At 36.5% G+C, this 26,274-nt stretch overlaps 1 protein-coding gene across 2 annotated transcripts; it reads right to left on the bottom strand.

The window, feature by feature from the left end:
* Positions 1 to 4,699: 4,699 nt before the first annotated feature.
* Positions 4,700 to 26,234, bottom strand: FAM161B (FAM161 centrosomal protein B). Of its 2 annotated transcripts, none has more exons than XM_031952537.1 (10): positions 26,078 to 26,234; positions 23,014 to 23,336; positions 18,669 to 19,219; positions 17,547 to 17,884; positions 16,201 to 16,328; positions 13,462 to 13,629; positions 13,099 to 13,198; positions 11,875 to 12,020; positions 9,975 to 10,166; positions 4,700 to 6,216 (listed from the first exon to the last, which is right to left on the bottom strand). In XM_031952537.1, exons 1-9 carry the CDS (start codon positions 26,129 to 26,131, stop codon positions 10,022 to 10,024), a joined length of 1,953 nt encoding a protein of 650 aa, XP_031808397.1. In that variant the 5' UTR covers positions 26,132 to 26,234; the 3' UTR covers positions 4,700 to 6,216; positions 9,975 to 10,021. The 2 variants fall into 2 exon arrangements, with proteins under 2 accessions (XP_031808397.1, XP_003756329.1); XM_003756281.4 differs by having other exon boundaries at positions 4,700 to 6,201.
* Between the last annotated feature and the right edge of the window lie 40 nt (positions 26,235 to 26,274).

Genomic DNA, 26,274 nt, shown 5'->3' with positions numbered 1-26,274 from the left:
TTATGAAGACTTCATCCAAGTTTTCTCATCTATAAAACAAATTAGACAAGATAACCCAATAGTCACTGAACTTAGCTTGTATAAGGAAAGTTGGGTAAAGGACTATCAGGGTTATCTGGTCCAAATCATTTTATATATCTGGGAAGGGGACCCAGAGATGCAATATGAGTTGATTTAGCTTACCCAGGTAGTAAGTAGCAGAGCCAGAATTTAATACATATTGACTCCAATTTCAGTTCTTTCTTTACTGCATCATTCTGCTTCCCTTGGAAAATCTAGGGAAAGAGACTTGGAATGATTGTGAACACTATCAATTCAGGGATTTTTCTCAACTTCTTCAGAGATGGCTATTAAAAAAATCATTCTCCCCTCCTTGCATGGAGCTGAAGGTCAGTGCCCCTCAGAGGGGATAAGGTTGGAAAAAAAAAAAGTACCTTCCTGTTGTCTTGGATAGATAGTTGTGTATATTTCTGATATTCAGCTTCCCCAAAAGAGAGAGGACTTGGGAGTTGTGGATATTAAGTCCCAGCTCTATGCCAGGTGTCTAGCCAAAGACAGTTTTCCAAACTCCCCCTTTCTTTAATTCCCTTGGTTAATAATAATAATTCTACCTTCTCTTTAGGTGATTTCTATTATCTGTGGTTTTAGCCATAAGCTTTCAGTGGCATTGCCTATAAATCTTTACATGGATTTCCCAGAGATACCTCAAACTCCACACATTGAAAAATTGATAATATTTTCCCCCTAAACCAATTGATTTCATCATTTGTGTCTGGGGTTCTATTATTTAATTTATTCTCCTTTGGTCAGAATCTTGATATTATCTTTAACTATTTCTCTTCTCATCTTTCATATATAGACAATTAACTTGTCAATTCCTTATCTGCAAAAACTCTGGGTACATGCCTTCCACTTTGTATTTCCACTGCCACTAATTCTAAACACAGGCCTTCTTTAAATTCTTACAATACTTTGATAGAACCTATGAGGTCTTCCCACAAAGGTAATCTCTCTCCTTAGATCCATTGTTTATTTATTCCCAGCCTTGGCATCTTCCTGTGGAAGTAGCTCTTAATATAAGTTCCGATATTCCAGAACCACTAAAATCTGAAACTACTATACCTTTCCAGCATTATTTCATATTATTTTCTTCATACTCTATACTTCAGTCCAAAACTAAAATAGTTAATCCTTTAGGCATATATTATCCTTTTCTACCTTTTGTTTTCATTCTGGTTCTCATACCTGGAATGTTCTTACCCTCTTTCTGAAATCTTACTCATCCTTTGAAGACCAATTAAATCATCACTTCCATGAAGTCTTTCCAAGCAACTAACATGTCTGGTATTTCTGTTCCCTGCTGTTCTTTTCAAAAGTAAAGGGACATATGAGAAAACCAGCTTAGAAACTCCAGGAGCTCAATCACTGATAACTCTTATATTGTTTGAAGCTTATGGAACAGTTTTTTCATCCTAATCTTGTGGCAGAGGTAGTATAACTAACATCATTTTATAGATGAGAAGACAAGATATATGAGTTCTCCAGTGCCATATAATTAGTAAGCAGAACTTCAACTTAAGCTTTCTGACTCTTCTCTTAGTGGAACTTTTTTGGTGGTGGTTATTAGTTGTAACCATAATGGTACTATCAAATCAAAAGCAGTCTGGGAGAGTTGTACCATAATTTCCTAAATTTTTATTTCTCCAAATGACAGTTCAAAAATTCAATAAGGGTTTATCTTTTGTAGTAGCCTTTTTTTTTTTTTTTTTTTTTAAAGAAAGTGGGACATCCCTAATTATGTTGATTTAATCATTGTCAAAATCCCTTCTTTCAGAAGCAAAAATATTCAGTGTTATATTGCAGAAACTTCTGGTATGTGAAAATAAGTTTTTATTGTTTTTGCCTCAGACTTATTAGTGAGGAAATACTAAGTCTTTCTCCTCTAATGTAGCAAGAAATACTCTTCCACATAAAACAGACGTAACCTGTACTGTTCCTAAAGTTTGTTCTCTGCAAATTACATTGCAAACTTTTAGGCTTGAAGGTTGAAATTGTGTCCTTTCCATTTCCATAGGAATGAATGCCTCTTTCATTTTTTTTTTTCCCAATTACCTACTTTTCTATTCATGGCAACCCTGGTTTGTGAATTCATCCATGTACACTACGTACCTGGTGTTGCAACTTTTCTCATAAAGTGCCCACGCTGCTTTTTCCAATTTTCTTTTATTGGGTATCTATTATCTGCAAGACACTAGGCAGCTGCAAACATAAGCAAGACAATTTATCTCCTTGAAACCCAAGACATTTATTTAAGTGCGTAAGAGAGAGACAAAGTATACTGAACAGTTTGAGGAGGAGAAATAACTACCTGGGAAGAAGTAACTATTCAGCAGGTTGAAATGGTGGGGAGATTATTCCATTTGAAATGGTATGAGCTCAGACACCAACAACACAGGAAAAATGTGTATTCAAAGATTCAATGTAGTCTGTTAGAGTAGTTTAAGAAATTTATTTCAAGGTAGAACTGGATGTTACAGTCAAGGGGTGAGCAGCCTTGAATGCCAAGTTTAGGGAATTTAGACTTTATCTTTTAGGCAATATAAGACAGCCATTAAAAGTTTTTGAGTGAAGAGACAGGGTATGATCTATGCATTAGGAAGATTAATTTGTAGGTAAAGGTGACAGATTTTGAATATAGACAGTAATGCTGTTGGTAATAGAAATATAAAAATCAAAGAAAAGGCTTTATAAGAAAGGTAAATTATGTTTAAGATATGTTACTTTTCTAGTGCTGCTAGAGTTGCCTTCCAAAAAGTCTTCTAGATGATCTTGGGTTCTCAATGGCTATGCCTAGAGTATTATAGATTGTGCAAAGTGCTGCTACCAATTGCTATCAGCCATGGTGGAAAGGCTTCAAATATGATCCTGGCAGCATACTTTATACTTTTGAGATCCAGCCTAAGTACACAGGAGCTCATCACAACAATAATAGTTAAAATTCAAAATGGCCCCCAGTCTTATGCTTTTGCAGTGATGGTGGCAGTGGTTTAAAAAAAAAGAAGTTTCCAAGCATTACTCTCTTAAAATGGTATTATATATTTTCCATTTATAAAAAGATAATTTTTAACACTCATTTTTACAAGATTGAGTTCCAAATTTTTCTCCCTCTTTCCCCTTTTCCTAAAATAATAAGCAACTTGATTACTGATAGGACTGAAGTTATGTTGTGAAAGAAGAAACAAACAGACCCAAAGAGAAACTACCTCCACCCCCCAATACACACGCAAAATAAAGTAAAAACAATATGCTTGGATCTGCTTTCAGAGTTCATCAGTTCTTTTCTCTGGATGTGGATAGCATTTTCATTTAGAAAATCCTTTGGAATTGTCTTGGATCACTATAACTGAGAGGAGCTAAACATTAATAGCTGATCATTATACAGAGTTGCTGTTACTATGTACAATGTTCTCTTGGTTCTCATTTCATTTTGCATAAAGTAATGTAAATATTTCCATGTTTTTCTGAAAGCTTGTTCCTCTTCATTTCTTATAGCACAATGGTAATATTCTATTACCTTCATATATCACAGATTATACAGCCATTTTCCAACTAATGGGCATATTCGCAATTTACAATTTTTTTGCTAACATAAATAGAGCTGCTTTAAATATTTTTGCACATATTATAACATTTTTGTACATGTAGGTCCTTTACTCTTTATGATTCCTTTGGTATACAGACCTAGAAGTGATGGCCATTTGAGCAAAGTTCTAAATTGCTCTCCAGAATGGTTGTATCAGTTCACAACTCCACTAATACTGTATTAATGTCCCAATTTTCCCATATCCCCCCCTTCAACATTTGGCATTTTTCTTTTCTCTCATATTAGTCTTTTATAGGTGTGAGATGGTACCTCAGAGTTGTTATAATTTTCATTTGTCTAATCAGAAATGATTGATTTAGAGTTCTTATGACTAGATACATGCCCCTTTTCATATGACAACCTATGCAAATGATTTTCTTGACTCATATTTTGTTGAAATAAAGTTAAGATTTTATTTTTATAACATCTCAAACAATTGTAACATTGATAAAATCATACAAATTTCACGTAACATTAAAATGTAATAGTTGGGCTTGTTTTTGATGGGTATTCTAACTCAATTATTTTTCAACAATAATCAAAACTGATATTTTGTCTTCAGTGGCTACAGTGGAAAACAAATATTAGGAATAGCAATAGAATTTCTGTTGCTTTGCTTGATAAAGGATTCACCATAGCCGAAACACATTATCAGGTTCAAATGCTTATTTCAATTTTTAGTACTACTGCAAGAGAGACTTTTGTTTCAATGGAAAAAGACCAAATGAATCCTATTTGTTCATGGACATATGGATTCTTTTGTCAGTTTGTATTTAGAAATAAAATTATTTACTTCTTATAGACTAGCAAAGTAATAAACGGGTCTTTTGAAATTTTTCCTTTGCAGGATAAGTTATTTTTAAAAATTGGGAAACATCCCAGACATAGTCACCTTATCTGAGCATATGAATTTTAGGATCTTGTACTGATTTTGAGTTCTGTTTTTCAGGAATATCCACCAAATACTCAGGTTTCACATGAAAATTTGTTACAAAATGCATTTGTTTAATATTTATTATCACTAAAAAAAATTGGCAATTTTTTATAATATCTCTGTAATGAGAAACCCACTCATGCTTTATAGTAAGACATAAATACTATTGTCTGATTACATGGTTTTGCAAATAGCCATGCTTTTGGTATATTTTCTGTAAAGTTATTCAGTCATTTAAAGAACTGTAGCATATACTATGTCCAAATTGCTATTGTGTGGTAACACATCTCTGAATGATACGTGGTATCAATTGAATGCCTTCTAGTATATTCTAAGTTAACATTTTTTTTCCATTTAAAAACAAGTGTATTGAAAATTTATCTTGTGACAGTATTATGTATGAGTCTGTCAAATAGCAAATCTTTCCTAATATAAGTTTTAGCAATATAAGGTGCCCCCAAAGTGTCTCTGTGATTTTAAGCTCTAATAGTTTTAAATTGCACTAAAATATTTGGGAGATTATATATTTTCTATTTTTTCAATCAAGTGATCATAATTAATCCTTTACTTCATCTACTTTCAATGCAAAAAAGAAAGATTTTGATTTCTTAAATGATTGGTCACCAAGATCTTTAAAAATAGGAGCAATTCTTCCAATCATTCTTGCAAGAACAACCAATCAAAGCTGTTTAGCATATAGTATACCAAACGTTTCAACCGCTGCAGATAGTATACCAATATTTTTCTTACCGAAAGAGTGTTTTTATACTATCCAATTCTGGAAGCAATTTTATTTGGTTTTTAAAAAAAATTTGCCATTAAAAGCATTTATAGTTGTTTCTTTTTCCTGGAAAAGTAATCTTGCTCATATTTTTCATATATACATTTTCAGGATATTTCACTTTATAGTTTTTCATTCACTTTGCAGCTCAAATTTTCATGCAAAGCAAATAATGAATGCTCTTTACCATTCAGTAACAGTACTTGTGAAACCCAATGATAAGGTGGAGTTTCAGAATTTTTAGCTTTTTACTTAGTTTTTCTGTATTTTGACTGTTGTCCTTGCTCTTACTAGTTTCAGCTGCTCAAGTAGACTTTCCCTTCAAATTGATTATGTATTTTATCCATTATGAAGGGATGTTTACACTTCAAAAGTTAAGAACAATAAAAATTAATAGATTTAAATACTGAAATTTTCCAGTGATTATAATCATTCCTGAATTATTTCGATTTGTTAAATCGCCGAGGTTTAGGTTTAGGTTTTTAATCTTTTGAAACTAGCTTGTCAAAAGGAATGGTGAAAAATGTTATGGATATTATATGGTATGTAATATTTCCATGTAAAGATTATTAAACTTCAATTTTACATACTTTATATTTAAATGAAGCAAATAGTTATGGAAACAGAACACAACTGTGTCATGAGTCCACCAACTGATGTTTTCAACATGCAAAAAATCTGACCCCTTTTGTGCATTAAGGATTTAATGATAACTGCACTGCATTCAATCATCTGGAACAAGTTTGCTGTTACTCTTTCTTGGCTTCTGACTTTGACTCAAACTTTGTTCTCACTGAAAAAAGTAGATCTTCACTTCCTCCCCCAGCACAAGGGTCTTGTATTCTACAATATAGAAAACTGATTTAAAGAAAGGTTAGCAAGAGAGCCAACTAATAAGCAAAAGTTTTCCCAAGGGCATTTAAGTTTGAAAGAGGACAAACTGCCAAAAGCTGGAAAAGATCACAAAGATTTTGAGCCACTACATATGAATTCTAACATCACAAGCTTATCTATTGTTACATTGTGCTTATAGAGGAAGTGGAACTTTAAGATTTTTTTTTTTTCAAAAAATATAGCTGGCCTGAACCAAATAAATATACACAGAATACTATCTGTGCTGCAGGCAACAGTTTTGAGGGAACTGAGTCATTCTCAAGGTATCTGAAGAAGGGAAAGACACAAAAGAAAGAAAAAATCTCAGGCGTTACTACTATTAAAAGGTATCCAAGCAAACTACCAATCAGCCAACATATCTTTACATTCTATACAAAATTTCTCTGTGAATAATGTACATCGAAGACATTTTTGCTGAGGCTCTCTGAAAAGCACAAGGCTTTTGTAAACAATATTTCACAGCAGGCCATCTTTACCATCATGCAATTCACTGAGGGAAGCAGAAAATGACAGACTATCACTGTGCTTGTTTTTAAGACAAAACCAACAAAAATACCTCATTTGGCAGATCGGAACACCTTAATGGTTCTCCTCCAAAAAGGTGCCCTTCCATGCATATGTCAGGATTTCACAAGATTCTTATAGCAACAGTGAGAACCTCAGGTAATGATTCAATTATCATTGTTGTTCAGTTATTCTTCAGTTGTATCTTAACTCTTTATGACCCCATCTGGAGTTTTCTTGGCAAAAGGACTAGAAGTAGGGGTAGCTAGGTGGCGCAGTGGATAGAGAGCACCAGCCCTGAAGTCAGGAGGACCTGAATTCAAATCTGACCTCAGACACTTAACACTTCCTAGCTGTGTGACCTTGGGCAAGTCACTTAACCCCAATTGTCTCATTAAGCAAAAAAACAAAAAGGATTGGAGTGGTTTGCCATTCCTTCTCCATCTCATTTTAAAGATAAGGAACTGAGGCAAACGAGGTGAAGTGACTTGCCCAGTCACATACCTAATAAATATCCTGAGGCCAGATTTGAATTCACAAAGATGAATTTTCCTGATTACAGGCCTGGCATTCTATCCACTACACCCACCTAAATGCCCCAATTATCATAAGCAGGTGATAAAAGGGAGATGTGTACTCACCAAAAGTTTTCACCACTGGCATGGAAGTCTAGTGCAGACCAAAACAAGGAAGGGATTTCCTATAGATGATACTATAACAGTTTCTATTTGCATGTGACATTGTACTGATTATATCAAATCCCAGAACATTACAGTCTTCTAAAGGAGATCTATAATCACTTAAGGAGTTTGGCCTGGTATGCACACAAGAAAAGCCAAGTGGTTGAAGAATGACTTTTACTTAGACAATCAAGTATTTATTAAGCGCCTATTATGTGCCCATATTGTACTAGGTGCTGGAGATGTAGGTACAAAGAATGAAGCAATCCCTAACCACAAGAAGTTTACATTCTAATGGGGGGCTTAAGTATACATGAGTATGTACAGCATAAACAAAGTGAATGAACAGTCAAATGTAAAGTACTTGGGAGGAAGGGTATGAACAACAAACAAAGGAGGTCAGGAAAGGCTTTATGGCCAAGATGTTGCTCAAGTTGTGTGCTAAAGGAAAAAAGGAAATGCTGAGGAAATAATGCATTTCAGGTGTGTTGGTCAGAAAAAATACACAGATAGGAGATGAAGTATCACGTGAGAAATAGAGAAAAGGCCAAGTTGGCTAGATCACAGAGAGTAGAGGGGAATATATCTTGGACTGATGCTGCAAATAGAGGAGATTAGCCTAAAACCAACCAGGAAGAGGAGGAAGGAAGAAGAGGAGGAAATATGGCAAACTTGGGAAATATGGAATTTTTAATGATTTCAAACTTTAACTTAAAATGAAAGCATGCCTTTTTAATATTAATATCTTTTGGTAATTTTATATGGCTGCGATTAATAGAATGTGGCAAACTAGAGATTCCAGAAAACTGAAGTTGAAGATGACCCAAAGGGCAATGGAAAACTGTTTGGTTGTCATGAACATGAAACACATTAAAATGAAAAATTATGAAGGCAAAGCACTGTAAAGGATGTCATCAAGGAAATACATGGTTAAAAAAAAAAGATAGGGGTGGGTTTCAATGACAATGAAGGATAAATAATAGACAAACCTATATGGCTCCCCCAGTATCCTCACAGAATCAGAAGCCAAGAAGCACTCGACGAAAGCTCCCAACACATTGGGTATACTGACCTTCTTTAGAGTATTAATAGGACTTGGATGACATCTGAATAGGAAGACCATACATAGATGGATTACAAAAGCACCTGTATCAATGAGATCATGGATCTACTGCAATATTGGTGACAGAGATGTTCAACAAAGTGGGGAATATAGGTCTGAAATTCAGAGAAAAGCTGGAGCTAATTTTAGGAGTCATCCATGAGTAATAATTAAAGCCACAAGAGCAGATAACTTGGTGAAGGGAGACATATGTAACAGAGACAGATATAGGTTGAAGACAGAAGTCTGAAGAACACCTACCTATATGAGGGAAAAGGAAGCAGAGTTATGGTTAGTGGGATAGGAGGGAAACCAGGAAATCAAAGTGTCAAAAAAAAAAAAAGGTTTGGAAAAGGGGAAGGGAATGTGTCAAAAATATAAAATGTAGATTTCAAGGATAATTTGTTTTGATTAAATTCAGCAAAAAATAAGAACTAAGGAGGGGTTAATGGATTTGTCATTTTGAAAGACAATCTTGTAAACCTATGGTAACAGATTAAAAGGGACTGAGGAATAAGTGAGTAGCAAGGAAATAGAGATATAAACATAGAAGCTTAGTTTGCAGGGATAATAAGTTCCACTGTACTGTGCCTATGTCTAGGTCCCCCATTTGAGAAAGGCAGACAGAAAGGGGTGAGGGGCCCTTGAACCTCTGCCATGTGAGGAATGGTTCAAAGAACCAGGGATGTTTAGCTGAGAGAAGAAAAGGCTTGAGGGAGATAAGATAGCTTTTTTTAAGTATCTAAAAACTGTCATTTGAGAAATTAGACTTTTTCTGTTGGGCCCCAGAAGGCCAAACTAGGAAGCAATGGATAGAACCAGGAAAGATGCAAATTTAGGAAATGATGTAAGGAAAAACTTATTTAAAATTAGAACTGCTCCAAAGTAGAATGGGCTGTTCCAAAAGGTAGTGGGTGATTCCTTTTTGAAAGTTTTCAAGCAAAGGTTGGATGACTACTTCTCTGGAAGTTTGTAGTGGCATTTCTCTACCCCCTTTCCTCTCCTCCCCTCCTCCCTGCCCATCCCCCTCTAAGAATAGGTTGAACTGAAGGATCACTGGAACCCCTTCCAACTCTAAAGTTCTGTGATTTCAATTGGCCAAGAAGTGAAAAAAAGGGGAGAAAGGTAGCATGAAAGGTAGCGTGAAGTAGAAAGGTTTGGGAGTTTTGGTTAAGCTGGAGGAGACCTGAGAATGAATGAAAGTGGAAAGGACTGATTCAATGGAGAAAAGAAAAAAGATACAAGAAAGAAGGGGATGATTGAGGGATCAAAGTCCAGGAAGAGAAATCAGATCTCCATAATGAGAAGCAAAGCTTCCTGTGTTGAAAAGAGCTGTCCCACAACGTATGGTTTTAAATATCAACTCACAAGTAAAACAATGCTCCATGAGGGTTCAGTCACTTCCTGGCCTGTCTTCTTGAAAAACCCCAACCTACCTAGTGGCTTAGCATCTTTTCCAAAAGCAGTACTTGGAGGAGAAGGATCAGGCAAATGATTTTGAAGTATCTAGTGATTCAAAGGACAGGTCTGCAAAATCTTCTTCCGAGGAAGTATGTTTCATTTCTTCTAGGGATTCTTCTGAATCTTGCTGTGAACTACTACTAAACAGTTCCTTGCTTCCCTGGTGGCTGCAGAATAAATGTTAGCTATTAGTAGGGTTTAAGATGTTTCTTATTTTTAAGGGCTTGGGGGAAAACTATTCCCAAAAGTAAAAATGTAAAAGCTATTATAACTTAGTATATCGTGCAAAACTGAGCTTCAAGACTACTCTAACCCCTCTCTCCTCTTTTATATGTAATTCAGAAATCAAACAATAAACAAGCATTTTTAAAATGTCTCCCCCATATCTGACACTGCATACATGGATACAAAGACTCTGTCTTCTAAGAGCTTGTAGTCTAACATTTGTCGGATTTTGGGAGAGCTTCAGTTAGTCCAGGTTGAGTAGGAAATGGGACTGGCTGTACTACACAATTAAGCCAGTTCAAATGAGTTTCCTTTCTAAAACAATCTGACGCAGAACTTTAAAAAGTGATTTCTTATCTCTTTTCTTCCTATACCCTTTGGTGATCTCTTTCCAAGAGTTCCATCTAGTCTTCCTCCTGCAGTTCAGGCCTGCATCACCAAGTGCCCACTAAACATTTTGAACTAGATATTCTCTAATCATCTCAAATTCAGTATGTTCTTTATCTTTCCCCTAAAACCATGAGCTTCTTCTAAATTTTCCTATTTGTGACAAGGATACTACCATCTTTCCAATCATTCACATTTGTACCTCTGTACCATTTTCAATTCCTCACTTTTATTCACCCTATAAATAATCAGTTGCCAAATCTTGTCATTTCTTTCTCCATAACATACTTTTTTTTATGCAAAGAAACAATATCCTAGAGATCAAGTCTTCATCAGTTCTCACTTAAGACTACTTACAATTGCTTTCTAATTGGTATACCTGTTTTGTCTTTCCCCACTCTAATCCATCCTTTGCACAGCTGTCAAAAGTAATTTTCCTAAGCTGTAGGTGTATACACACACACACACACACACACACACACACACACACATCCACATTAGCCCCACTCAATAAACTACACTGGCACCTATTACTTCTAGGATCAAATGTAAGCTTTTCTTTTACATGTGAAGCTCTTCACAACCTGATGCTTTCCTGTCTTTCCAATCTTAAACATGATTGACTCCTCTGCACATTCTGTGGTCCAGCCATATGGTCTAATTACTATTCCTGTTAAGGAATCCTCCATTTTTACTCTCTAAGCCTTCTTGCTAGGAGGTTTTCTCTCTTTATTTCTACCTCTGGAAAATTTTTGACTTCCTTCAGTATTCAGCTAAAGTCTACCGTTTCTTTCCCAGTGCCTCTGGCTCCTATCACCTCACTATACCTCCTGGAGCACACCTATTTATGTGAAGGTTTTCTCCACCTTTTTGAGGGCAGGGACTATCTTTGCTTTTGCTTTTTTAAATTTTTTTTTTTTTAAGTATCTTCAGCATCTGACACAGCCCAGCTCACAAGCAATCATAATAAATGCTGATCTTGAAATTAGATATTGTCAGTTGGTTAATGTGACTCAAATTTTAACTGGTCTGAATATAACCTGAAAGAATGAAACTGAACTCAAAGCTGAACTTTAAAAATAAAAAAGCATCAGATAAGATACTCTAAAATCCTTAGAAGTGACCCTAGATAAATATGGGTTATTAATTTCAAAATTAATTCAAGACATATCAAATAGAAATTTATAATATATTGTAACAACATCAACCTCTTGGGCCAGAGGGTAACAATTCACTCTAAAAAAAAGATTAGAAAACAAATACCTGAGGGAATCACTTTCTTCTCTGTCTTCTTCACTCCATTCCAAATCAATGGCATCCTGTCCTTTGTTCATAACAAAGTCCTCATCTAAACCGACCTTTTGTAATATATCTCGGTATCTGCGCTCTGCCTCTTTCCTGGCACAGAACTGGAAAGTGAGAAATTAGATATCTGTAACTTGTGTATCCATTTCTCCCTCTCTACCTTGTGTTCCATATTAATCTTGGGCATGGATCTTTTGTGGCCTCTTAAGGTGTTAAGAATAAAATCATACTTAGAAACTCTGTACCTTTCTTGGAGAAATGGGGTTTATAGGCTACAATGAGATTTGATATTGAAGCCAATTGTTTGAATAAAATTAACTTAAAGAAGTTAAGAAATATGAAATTATTCTCACTCATTTTTAGCACAAGAGCTGGCAGATGAGGGTCATGATAATTTATTTTCTCCAGCTTTCAATCAGTCAATTAGGTACTTGCTGGGGCATGTGGGACACATCTGAGTGCCCAGGAATTCCAAACAGATGACTGAGGAAACCCAACTGGTATCTCAATTCCTTGGGCAAAAATGGAATCTTAATTCTAGATGTGTGGGTAGAATAAAATCTAGCCTTTAATAACCTTAAGATGGCTTATGTCATTCCTAGATTTTCCAAGAAAATCTTAACTAAACTTTAGCTTCCCCAAAATTGGTTGGGATAAAGACCAGCAGAATGGGTCTTATAAAGATCTATCTTCTCCATCCACAGACCACCGAATAACCATTTTGTTACCACCTTTTCTGAAAAGGATTCTGCAAGGTGGTGCTGAGGTTCAGGGCACCTAAACCGATCCTGTAAAATTCCTAATCCTACTAAAATCTCAAGAGCTACCTGGGGAGGAAATATTGAGGAATACATAAAATGATCTTGATGCTATTTAACGTGAACTCTAGACTGCAATAAAAACAGCAATGGAGAAGACACTGTTTAAAGTATATCATTTTTTGTACTCTGTGAGGGGAAGCCATTACCCAAGAAGTATACTTGTACAAGATAAAAAGATTTTTTTGAATGATAGTGATTTTACAAAATAAAGCATCCAACTCACATCTTCTCTGTGAGATTAGAGTTAATTATTTAATTCCTGACACCTAAATGTTAGAGGATCATTAAAAAACATTCTTCCAGAAGAATATCCAACCCAAGCAGATTAAAAAAAAAAAGACAATTTTAAAAGGAATTCTACCTGTGTCACTTGTTCAAAGAGATATGGTCTATTCTGGACTCTTCTCTTCATTTCCTCCAGTTCTTTCTTATACTCTTTTGTCCTTTTTTGATCATTCAGCCTGAAATTAACAAGATTTCCATAAAACATTCCATTTTGTTTCAAACTGGAATACAGTAATTTCCAAATTTGTCTTTTAGCAAAAGAATTTATTTTCTGCTACAACTAGCTCACTGGATCATTATATAAAATATCCAATTATCTTGTAATTCTACCTTTTTTCAAGACTTACTGTCGTTTGCAGCACTCATAGTCAATTAGCATTTATTAAGTGCCTACTATTACCTCCAAGACACATCTGTTTGCTTTTTGAAGTATACTAACCAATTCTCTTTCAGCTTTGTTTTGTATATTTCCTTTAAGCTTTTATGGGGATCCATGGCTTTTGCTCTCAAGGTCACAGATTTATGCATAGCTTGACATTTCTTCCTATGTTGCTCCATCCAGAGGGCACTCTCATTCTCTTTATCTTTTTTTTCTTCAAGGGAGCATCTAAAAGGAACAAGGAAGAAAAAGACTTAATGATATGTTGTATGTACTTTTTACACACACACATACACACAACTATACATACATGATGTTATAAAAAAGGCAATTTTAAGCTTTAATGAAGCTTTCCTTTATAATATAAATATATGTATATTTAGTTGCAGCTTTTGTCTATATCTTTGTAGGTTTTTGCATAGAAATGAATTCTTAAGGGCCTCTATGAAGATATGCTTATCAAACCCTAGCATTTGAAGAGGGAATTACAAGGTTCTTTGGGACTAAATATATTGACTTATTTATAGCTGTACATTACCAAAGGCAACTAATTGATCATTCAGTCAAAACAGTGAACTAAAGTAATATCCATGGTTGCAGAAACTTGGAGCAAACCTAGATTTCCACCAAGTTTCTTGCCTATTAGGAAAGCAAAAGTGTATCTTCACAATATTAGAATAGTTAAGTCCATGGGGCTTTGTAAATGCAAATTCATTCACCTAGAGAAAACAGAAATGAAATTTCCAGTGAGGTCTCCCTCTGGACACAGGCATCTCATCCCTTTAGCAACATGCTAGAGGTCTTCATTGAGGTATTTTAACATTATGTGGACACCAAGAAGCACTTAAAAAGAGCCATCTAACTTTTGTATTGTATCCCCCAAACTACCTTGGAATAATGGTAAGCACTGCTTTTCCATTCATTGATATCTAACACCTTCCAAATCTCTTCTTGGAAAATGTGTTCAAGATAAACAGGTACGAGGATTAGGATTATCCGTCTACATGTTCTCTTACATTCCTTAATCCTGAATCAAATTTCCCAACGTATTCTTGCTAACTTCCTTTACGCCAATCTTAGTACTGAAGCCCCCGTATTAAGCACTTAGTGTTGACACAAACTGAATGATCACCTCAAGTTTCATTTTCTATAACTAATGTTGTCATATAAACTTTAACTATTTTCATGCTGCTCTGAGTCAATTTTTATAAGGATTTTTAGCACTTTACAGGAATTATCATAAAATAATCAAATAGTAATGCATAAAGCAGCAAATATTTTAATTATGGCACATTTTAACTCACAGAGGAAGGTTCAAAGTCTAAACATGGGAGAGCAGGGGCAGTATGAGATATGAAGGAAAAGAATACAGTTCAGTCTCATGGGAATACAACTGATTTGCTCAACAGAGCCTCCCTTCAATGGCACTCAAACCACAAGAAGAGGAAGAAAGTCAACAAAGGTCCTTCAGAAAAGCTCCCTTTGGTAACTCTTTGAATTTGGGAAACACTTCAGCTTGATCAAACTCTATTCTTTCTAATCAATATTCAGAAGAACAAAAATAAAAAACATCTCAATTGATCCTCACAATATCCTTGAGGATAAGAGTTATTATTATTCTCATTTTAAAGATTCAGAAACAGAGGTAGACAGAGAAAAGACAAACAGGTTAAGGGACTTGCCCAAGATCACACAGCTAATAAGTATCTGAGGCTCAATTTGAACTCAGGTTTTCCTGACTCTGGATTCAACAAACTTCCACTGTATGATCTAATTGCCTCAGACATTTGGTATATGAATAACTAAGTTGTACTCACCTTCATACCAATCAATCAATCAACATTTATTAAGCACTTACTATGTACCAGGCACTGGTATATAAGGTACTGAGCATTTGGTATATGAATAACTTAAGTTGTACTCACCTTCATACCAATCAATCAATCAACATTTATTAAGCACTTACTATGTACCAGGCACTGGTATATAAGGTACTGAGCTAAAACTGAGGAGACAAAAATAAACAAAAGACAACACCTGCCCTCAAGAAGCTTTCAATCTAATAAGACAACATGTAAACAAATATATATACAAAGCAAGATATATACCGAATAAATGGAGAATAATTAACAGAAGGAAGACACTAGAATTAAGAAGAGTTGAGCTATGCTGCAAGTGAAAGATGAGATTTTCTTCAGAACTTAAAGGAAGCCAGGAGCTGAGAAGGGACAGAATTTCATGTCTAGGGGAATGATCAGAAAAAAATGCCTGGAGCTGAAAGATGGGTTTTTATTTCAAGGAACAGTTTGAGTTTATTGAAATAATTGACTGGGGCAGACAGAGAGAGAGCTGTGGATAGAACACTGGTCCTGGATTCAGGAGAATCTAAATTCAAATCTGGCTTCAGACTTAATACTCACTAGCTGTGTGATCCTGGGCAAGTCATGTAATGCCAATGGCCTCAACAAATAAATAAATAAAAATCATTGATCAATTTTCCAAATACAAACTAATTTTCTTCCATATCAGTGCCTCAGAAGCAAAGATGTGAGGATCTGATATTGTCAGACAGATTTAGAATTATGTATAATAGATATTCCTACCTTGACTCAGGGAATTAAGAACAGTAAAATTCTACTAATTCTATCTAATCTTCTAAATTTCATCTTATTGATGGTGGCTGAGGATTCCAGTAGTGTGAGTTGTGGAGTCTGGGCACATGGGATAAATGTTACTTCTCATCCTGCTTGGAATATATTACATTGTCTTAAGCAAATATCAAAAGGCTTAATTACTCACCTGACAGCAGATTCCCTTTTCCTAGTAGCATCTGTGATGTGTACAGGAAGGGTGTTAGGAGAGAGAGAGACAAGCCCATTCAGAGAGCGGCTCCTTTGTAATGGAGCCATGGGTGACTGTGGAAGATTCTAGAAAAGATTAAACAAATGTGATTGGGATATACAAGATGTTTCTGTATTCATTCCAAAGACCATTCAACTAAGGAGTGAAAATATTCCAAATTGGTGTCTTTAGTCTCTCTGGAGTGGCCCTAAATAGGACCTTAGACAACAGTCATTGTCCACATTCAATTAGCTGTCAAGTCTAATTGATTCTACTTCCATAACATCTCTTAAATTGAGTTCATGTTTTCATCACTTCCTGTAGGATTATTGTCAAATTCTTCTAGACTGGACGCCCTACTTCTAGGATCTTTACTCTCTACCTATCCTTTGCACAACTATCAAAATAAGCGTCTGACAGTACATGTATGACCTCAATTAAAAAACACAGTGGCTGCCTAATGCACCTAAAGCTAGAAAGGCAGGGACTCCTGGTAAAGGCTACAGCTGCCCTAACCAGGACTTTAAACACCAGGCTAAATGTCAAAAGGACCAGGACCTTAGAAACCAGGTCTGAGCCAAAAGGATACTTTCCTGCCATCTTGGAATGAAACTCTTGAAGCAGCATCACATACGAATTACATAATGGCTTTGGGGCTCCGACCTTTGACTTTTAACTCCCTAATGCCCCTTCCTGTTTCCCTTTAGCTCCCGGGTGTTTGGAAAGGAAACACTGTATCAGTGCTATCCCTGCTCATCTCCCAGGAGGCTGGAAAGTAGAGGCCACTATCTGGAATCTATGGCCAGCAAATATGCAATTCTTACTCCTCTAATTCTAATGATTCAGAATTGCCATCCCTTGCTTGAAAGCCTTCTTCCTCTATTTCCTTTCTCCACACTATTCTACTATCTAGTGCTCTCCTATCATTCTCTAATCGCTAGTAAGTCCCCTGGAATCCTGCTTAATGTTTAACTTCCCTCCATCGTCCATTTCTCCTTTTCATACTTTTCTTGTCTTCTGGTACTTATAAAAATCTGGCTTTCTCCACAAGACATTGAATTCTCACATGTTTTCAGTACTATTCAAATCATCTCTCCTGTTCCCACCCTATTAGGCCATGAAGAACTAGCATAATATTGGCTCCCTGCTAATGAACATTTCTACACTCTCCCTTTTCCAGTGTAACCAAACCACTACTCTCTGTACTTCACATTGTCTTTTCTTGTCACTCAGTCCAAACAGCTGTTGCCATGATATCTCGGCTTCTGCATTATTTTTCCTTCCCTAAATGCTCGTAACTTCACCTTTGGTTCCCCTGACTCCTTGCTTGGTCTCTGTCGGTGGTGAAGACTAGCAGTTCTCAACTGGAATGGTTTGTTTCGTGTTGCCTCTCGGGTCTCCCTTTTCTGGGCAGCTTCTTTTTGGAAGGCTCTATAAAGACTCTCAAAGTCAGGGACACTAGGATTCACCCTTGGTTGGAAATCAAAGTTTCTCTGCAGGAAACTCAGTTTTTCTTGCCGCGTCCGAGTGGATACCCGAGACTTTGGATCAGTGTATCTGTTAGAAGTGATGGGAGATGAGGCTGCCTGCAGGAGATCTGTGGCCCTTCTCTGTATGCGGTGCTTTCTGCACAGTTCAGCTTCTGTGAGAGAAAAGGCAAATTAAAAAGTTTGTGGGGGAAGGGGCAAAACACAGGATCTTTCATGCCCATGTTATATGCTAGAACATTAAATGCTTAGATCTCAGCAATGATGATTGATAATCCTTAAGGTTTCCTTAGCTCTAAGCCAAATTAGTTACTCTGCTTCAATAAGCCAAATATTTAATAACTGGAAAAAGTATCTCCGTGAGTTTACTCATATTATCTTCTTTCTAAAATATTCAAGGTATTTTATATGCAATTTCACTGACTGTCATGTCCAATGGCTTTCCCATTTAAGTTAGGACTAGAATCAGGAGTTGATCTCACATTTCTAGATTACTAATATAGTTCTCTACTCAAAATATTCTGGTGCGCAGGAACTTCAGCTATAGCTCTGTGAAAAAAGCATCAGCTAAATGAACACAAAATTACCATAAAAATCTGTTCCTGATATAGATTCCTCTTTCTTTCTTATGTACTTTCTAACAGCAAATGTTCTATAATTATGCTAATTAGGTAAAATAATCACATTTACTATAGGAGGTATTCTATTTGTCTTAGGATGGTGCTGAGACTCACTGACAGCTCAGTGCTTCCTTTGGCAGTGCAGAGAGCAAAGATGCTGCTACCTCATAAATAACTGAAATCCTTTATAATCATTTCTCTGAGTACATGTCCAGATCCTTTGAGGTTCTATTCATAAGACTTCTACATGCAGAAAAAGAGCAAGAAGCTAGGGAACTAGAAGATGACGCAGGATGCCTTGGAAGATAATCTGTTTTACCTTTGAGCTTGTCACCCAGGGCTGGCTCCAATACTGCTTTGGGGACCTTCCTGGTGACTTTTTGCTTTGAAGTCTTTGCTTGAGTCATTGCTGTTGAACCTTTCTGTCGAATGGCTTCCTTTTTCTGTTCTTCCTTCTCCATGAAGCTGAAGGGTTTAAAGGAAGACAGGAGCAGTTCTTTCCTCTTCTGGATTCCTGCCTGTCTGCGGGCCTCATTTCGTTCCATGATCTCCTGATACAGAGGCAAATAAACATGGGCTGGCACTGGCTGAGCCTGGAACTTCTTCTGGCACTCGGCTTCCTCCTGGTCCTGCTTCTCTGCTTGCTGTCTTCTTAGTTCAAATGAGGCACAGGATGGCAGACACCTGGACTTCCTATGTGCCTCCCGCAGTGTCATGTGAAAGGGCTCTGGGGTTGTGACAAGGGAGACCCAGGCCAGGGTACTCTTGGGTGGGCAGTGGCCAGAAGCAGCAGCTAAGTAACTTGCTTGAATACACAGGTTTTCTTGTGTAAGGTCACTGAAGGGGCTGGACCGCTTCAAACTGTTAGATCTGAAGAGGGAAAAGTCAAGGGTTACCTCTTCTGTTGTGGGAATCTAGGAGAGAGGGAAGTGTCTTTTTACCCTGGAATCAGCAGCCAAAGACCCCAAGTGGAAGGTTCCTCTATGTTCTCTTTTCATCAAACTTATATTCTTAGGTTCCAAATGTTACATCAGAGACAAGGGATACTCTTCCTACACTTTGGTCAGTATTCCTATTCCCTTACTTGTTGCTCCTTTGTCTTGGGTTATACAGAGCATCTCAGTATGTATAATATTCTCCCACAAACAGAATTAATGGCTACCAATTTTGACTCACATTGTTTTCTTCTTTTGGTTCTTAGGGAGAGAGTAGCTTATTTGGGGAGAAGGAATCTTTCTCATATCTAGTAATCTAAGTTATAGAATGTATTTATAACCCAACTATAACATGTGAGGTATTGATTTATTTTAAATGTAAGAATTTTAAAAGTACTTCAATATGATATGCTTTATTTGTCTAAGCTCATTAAAGGATACATTTGGCCATTTCTGGAAAGTTGAGGTTAGGATGATTAAGTCTAAGCTGTTAGAATGCTTATTGTGATTGATTACAATCAATCAACAAATATTTACTAAGCTCCTACTACGTGCCAAGCACTGACCTAAGTTCTAGAGACACAAATATATACAATAAAACAATCTCTACTCATGAATTCACATTTTAATAGGAAAGACTAGACACACACACACACAAATATAATTAAAAATAAGGATAATACATATATGTGTATGTAAATATACACACTAATTAAATACGATTTAGGCTGGGAGAGTACTGGCAGTTGAAGATATTAGAAAAGGCTTAATGCAGAAAATGGTATCTGAAAAGCATCCTACAAGAAGAGAAGGACTCTATGGGGAAGAGGTGCACTATAGATATTAGGGTCAGCCAGTACAAAGGCATGGAGATGCAAGATGAAAGACCAGTTTGATTGGATTAGAGTGCCATAGAAGAAAGAGAAAAATCCAAAAAAAAGCAGAGAAGATAGGTTAGGGCTTTTAAAGCTAAACGTTTTTCCCTCCTTGGATTAGACACTCCATTATGTCTCTAAGAAACCTTATTTTCAGGAAACTCATCCATTTTGGGACAATTCTACAGTAGCCCCATTACCCTCTGCCATCTAACTGGAGGATTGGAGGAAGAAGCAAAGAATGCCTCTCAATGCCTCCTTTTAAAATGGGATCTTAGGCCAGCCTTCTCTTCATTTTTCAGCAGCCGCACTCCTTCACACTATCTCTGTACCAGGTACCTTTTCTTCTCCTTCCTTCCAGCTTTTTAGCTTCCTTGCATGTGTTATCTTCCCCCATTAGATTGTCAATTCATTGAGGACAGGAATTATATTTTTCATTTTTCTATTTCCAGTGCTTAGTACATTGACTACACATATGATAGGCACTGAGTTCATGTTTGATTTTGGAGGCAATAGGAGGCTGCCAGAGTTGGTTAAGTAGATTTTGCACAGATTTGCACTTAAGGAAACTTATAATGAGTAAACAGCAATGAGTATGATGGACTGGAGAGAGAACAAACTGGAGAAATGGAGATTATTGAAGAGGCAATTGCAATAATCCAGGCAAGAGATGATGGCCTGAATTGAAGTGGTGGCTTCATGAGTGCAGAGAAGGAACTGGATGTGAAAATGTCATAAAGGAAGAAATAGCAAAATCTGATTATTAAGTGAATATGGGGTGTGAATAAGAATAAGGAACCCAGGATAATACTGAGATTATCAACCTGAGACATTGGAAAGAAGATGGTATAGAAGTAGGGAAGTTTAAGAAAGATAACAAGTTCAGTTTTAGATATATTAAGTTTAAAATGTCTCTGGAATATCCAATTTGAATCATTGAATAGGTAATTCATGATATACGACTGAAATTCAGGGAAGAGAGACAGTTGACATGGGAGCCATCTGCATGAAGGTGACAGTTAAATTCATGGGAGATGATGAGATTACCCAGAAAGAGACGGCAATACAGAAAGGAAAGCCCAGGAAAAAAAACTGTGGTAATTACCCATAGTTAAGGGATCTGATGTGGGTGATAAGCTAGCAAACGAGACTAAGAAAGAACAGTTATAAAGGTAGGAAACAAACCAGGAGAGACTTGTGTCATGCAAACCAGAGAAGAAAGAATATTCAGGAAGACAGGACGGTTGGTAGTGTCAAATGCAATAGGCAGGTGGAGAAGGATGAGAGAGGACTGAGAAAAATCATCAGAACTGGCAATTAAGAAATCACTGGAAATTTTGAAGAGAACATTTTCAGTTGAGTAATGATTAGGTTCAAAAAGCCAGACTGTAAAGGATGAAGGAATGAGAGCAGAAGAAGGGAAGACAATGAATGTAGAGAACTTTTCAAGTCTGAGAATGAAAGGAAAGCTGTAGGACTGAGGGAATAGTAGGAGTCTAGAAAATATTTTATAAGAATGGAGGCAACTTGGGTATGTTTGAAAACAGTACAGAGGGAACCAGTTGATAGGAAAAATTGAAGTTTAGAGAGAAAAAAGATAACTGAGGATCTAATTTACAGGAGATGATAGGGGAAGAGAGAATCAAGTGCACGTGCAGAGAATTGATCCTAGAAGGTCTTCATCAGAGTTGAGGAAAAGAGGAGTGAGTGGGAAATGATGTTAAGGGATTTTGAGATGAAAAGAATGGAAGAAAAGGTAACATGTCAAATGGTCTCAATTTTTTTTCAACAATATTTTATTTTTCCAAATACATATATAGTTTTCAACATTCATTTTGTAAGATTCTGTGTTCCAAATTTGTCTCTGTCCCTCTCTTACCTCACTCTCCCCAAGACAGCACATGATCTGATATAGGTTGAATATGTATAATTCTTTGAAACATATTTCCATATTGGTCATGCTGTGTATGAAAAATAATTATCAAAAGGGGAAAAAAATCACAAAGAAAGAATAAAGCAAACAAATTATAGCCACAAAAAAGGTGAAAATATTATGTTTCAAAATCACATTTACTCTTCAAAATTCTCTCTCTGGATGTGGATGTCATTTTCCATCCCAAATCTACTGGAATTATGGCCTCAATTTTAACAGAAGGCTAAGAAGGTTGGAGGAAGGGAAGAAAAGAAGCATTTATATTGCACTTAGTATAAGCCAGGATTGTGTTAAGCACTTCACAAATATTATCTCATTTATTTCTCACAACAACTCTGCAAGGTCAGTGCTTTTACTAATCCCATTTCACAGTTGAGGAAACTAAGGCAAACAGAAGGATAAATGACTTGTTTCAGCTATTCAGTTATTTTTCAGTTGTGTCCGACTTTGTGATTCCATATGGAGTTTTCTTGGTAAAGATAATGGAACAGTTTGCCATTTTCCTCAGCTCATTTTAGAGATGAGGAAACTGAAATAAACAGGGTTAAATGACTCAAGTGGAGTCAAAGGGCTAATAAGCATCTAAGGCAGCATTTAATCTTCCTGACTTTAGGCCCAGCACTCTATCCATTGCAATCTGCAGCCTATAAGGAGATGGGAGGGGTTTTAATAGAGAATTGGCATATTTCTATTCAGCAAATTTCATAGAAGAATGGGAATCCAATTCTATCTACTTTGAAGTAAAGTCTACAATATGGGAGAGATCAATAAACACAAGCAGAACAAGCAAAATGGGACCATGATAAAGAACTGGCAGATGAGTAATTACAAGTAACAGGCTCTCAAAAGAGTTGAGCCTTTATGAGGTTTACTTTTCCCAACTTTCTCCTTACTCTAAAGAGAAGTTCTTATTTAACTTACCTAAAAGACTGATGAAACTTGGCCTGTGGTCTCCGTCTGTTACTATCTTGGAAAAAACATTCCAGTTCTTTGTCTTCTACAGAGGATTCATCATCCAGCTTTGCCTGATATACTGAGTTTCGTCTGAATGAATAGTGTCTGGTTTTTTTTTCCTGTGCCTGCAAAATCTCATAAAGGTATTCATCTGAGTCGGAGGTAGTCAAGTTTGTCTCAGTCTCTTCATGGAGGAAATCTTCCAGTTTCCCTGCCCTGTGCAAGACAATTCCATTCCCATGTGGTTCTTCCTCTGTCTCTGTGTCTGAGGATTCTTTGGGGAGAAATACCTAAGTGAAAACAAAAATGGTTGTTTAGTAAAATTATAATCTTAAATCATACCTTGAATGCTCTCCAAATAACCTCTCCAAAACTTTATGTCCAGTTTTTCAGTCTACACTATTGTTCTTTGTATGTCTGTATTTCCAAAACTCTGTTAATGTTGCTCTTTCACCCTTAATCTTTGTCTTATACATATGTAACACCATAGGCATTGTGAAATCTTATTTTAGCAATTTTAGAATCAGAATAAACTTTGTATGTTCTGATGCTCTAAAATTTGGTTAGAGTCAATATTTAAAGATATTTGGAGGGGTTTGGGGGAGAGTTCAGGAGAGTCCCTGTCTTTATTCCACTATTTTGGCTCTGCTTTCAGAAAATAAACTTTGGATAAATCTTTTAACACACCATTCCTTTCACCCACTTTACTTATTTCCCCTTAAGGAATGAGTCACTCTACTCATAAGGCCCAAAGGCACCCATGATCTTTTATAATAGTTGACATTTATATAGCACTTTAAGGTATATACAAGCTTAGTATATTACTTTTATGGTTTACAAAAGGCTTTTCATACTTTGATTTGATCTTCTCCACTGGCCCAGGAGGTAAGTTTTAAAAGTATTATTATCTTCATTTTATAGATAAGAAAACTAAGACCCATGGGCAGGATAGCTAAAAAATGTCAGAAGTAAAATTCTAACCTGATCTCTCATGACTCTAATGCTCTTTTCCAGAACTGTAATGGACTTCAGAAATAATTTGATAACAATAATAAATCAACATTTATACGATACTTTTAAGTTTACAAAGTAATCACTTCACAACGACCCTCTAAGACAGGTGGTACAAGTATTATTCCTATTTTAAAAACAGGGAAACTGAAGCTTTGAGAAGTTAAAAGATTTTGTCGTCACATAGCTATTAAATGCAAGGCCTCCTACTGTATGTTGTCATTAGACCCAGATAGCTCTGGAGGAGAAAGTGAGGCTGGTGATTTTGCACAGACATCCTTCACCTCAACCCAATTTATTTGCATATCATGGCATCACTTTCCTGACGTCATGTCCTTTCAGAGGACAAAGGATAAACAACCATAACCACCACCACCTTTTCTAAGTGCCCTAACCTGATCTTCTCCAAACTTTATCAGGTAGCTCAAGAGACTATATATGTGACATACATGCCAGAGATAACATGTCATTTGTGGAATTGATACAAATGAGATACATGTGTCCATTATTTACTGATGGGTAATATCATACTTGTAAGTGAACAAACTGTCTCTAACCTGTGCTGGCTGATTTGTGCAATGGTTTTGCAACACCACTAAGTTTGATAATGCATTGTTGTAGAAAATAGGTGCAATTCAGGGAGCAGACTGGGATATTTTTTGGATATGCCCAAATACTCTACTTGACCACTGCACATTTTTACAAGAGTCTTCCTTTTCTTTAAATAAAAATAGGAATACAAAATAGTTTTCTGTTAGTTAAAAGATTTAATTTAAAAAACAGCACAAAGAATGATTTGCTCAAGATTACATAGCAAGGAAATAGCAAAACTGATATTTTGCTTGAAGACATTATTCTCTCTCTTTTTTAAATGCGTCCTTTTTTTTTTATTTAATAGCCTTTTATTTACAGGATATATGCATGGGTAACTTTACAGCATTAACAATTGCCAAACCTCTTGTTCCAATTTTTCACCTCTTACCCCCCACCCCCTCCCCCAGATGGCAGGATGACCAGTAGATGTTAAATATATTAAAATATAAATTAGATACACAATAAGTATACATGACCAAAACGTTATTTTGCTGTACAAAAAGAATCAGACTCTGAAATATTGTACAATTAGCTTGTGAAGGAAATAAAAAATCGTGCTTTTTATTTTCAAAACATATGCATGGATAATTTTTCAACATTAACTCTTGCAAAACCCTCACGTTCCAATTTTCCCCTCCTTTCCCCACCCCCTCCTCTAGATGGCAAACGATCTATTATATGTTAAACATGGCAGATATATATGTTAAATCCAATACATACATATTTATACAATTATCTTGCTGCATAAGAAGAATCAAATAAAACAAGAAAAAACAAAACGCAGGCAAACAACAACAAAGACTGAAAATGCCGTGTGTTTCCTTTTGTTTTTGTCTCCTCGGACCTTAGCACAACCTCTCTCATGTAGTATTTAATATTAGAAATGACTGGATTAGATAAGATGAGACCCTAATTTAGGAAGCCCTCATTAAAGCACCAACTTTGCGGCTGGCAAGAATACTTTCCCTGACCAGCATGTCCCTTCCGTAGGCCTCATTTTTCTTCTCGGCATGATGACTTCTGCTCGGCTATGCATCCTTATTAAGTTATTTTTAATGGGTTTTTAGGCTCTTTTTTTTAATATCGCGATCATTTCCCTCAATACCTCTCCTTATAGGCCATACTATATCTAAAATATTTTTCTTCAAGGAGGAGGTATTAAAATAGACTTCTTCATTTGAAAAAAAAATTAATTAAAAATGAGGGAGTTAGCCGATTCTATTCTACGACCCACAAGCTCCGACATTTTATAAAAGGAATCAAACAAGATCCAGTTACCTCCCCCGCACCGCCCACTCAGGCCCGCCCCTTCTCGGGCCACCCCGCCCACCAGTCTCCATGGCAACGAAGATTGTCTCTTTCCCCGCAAGGTTACAGTTCCCGAACCCAATACTGGCTCCTGTCTCCCTCTGCGATTTTTTCTCACCAGGCTTCCTCGTTCTCCGCATTCGCGGGCTGCAGCAGGCCTCTCCACGGTCATCTTCTCAACGAGACTGCAGCGACAGCAGGGACAAGGGCGCCGCTCGCCGTGCCAGTTACGCCAAGGGCTGGCCCCGCCCTCCCTTCTTGATACTGAAAACCCATTGGCCAATCCCCACAGAGCCAATTCCCTTCTCCGTCTGA

The sequence above is a fragment of the Sarcophilus harrisii genome, chromosome 2 (assembly GCF_902635505.1).
Source record: "Sarcophilus harrisii chromosome 2, mSarHar1.11, whole genome shotgun sequence".
Taxonomy (NCBI): Eukaryota; Metazoa; Chordata; class Mammalia; order Dasyuromorphia; family Dasyuridae; genus Sarcophilus; species Sarcophilus harrisii.
The sequence above is the reverse complement of the archived record's forward strand: the minus strand, read 5'-3'. Positions and strand labels throughout refer to the sequence as shown.

What these genes read in the sequence shown, in the direction of transcription:
- FAM161B (XM_031952537.1), bottom strand. Translation starts at nt 26,131, where the DNA reads ATGACCGTGGAGAGGCCTGCTGCAGCCCGCGAATGCGGAGAACGAGGA. An exon ending in GCGGAGAACGAGGAAGCCTG is followed by an intron (nt 23,337 to 26,077) that starts GTGAGAAAAAAT and finishes GTTTTCACTTAG; the next exon opens with GTATTTCTCCCCAAAGAATC. An exon ending in TCTTTGAACAAGTGACACAG is followed by an intron (nt 12,021 to 13,098) that starts GTAGAATTCCTT and finishes CTCACTTTCCAG; the next exon opens with TTCTGTGCCAGGAAAGAGGC.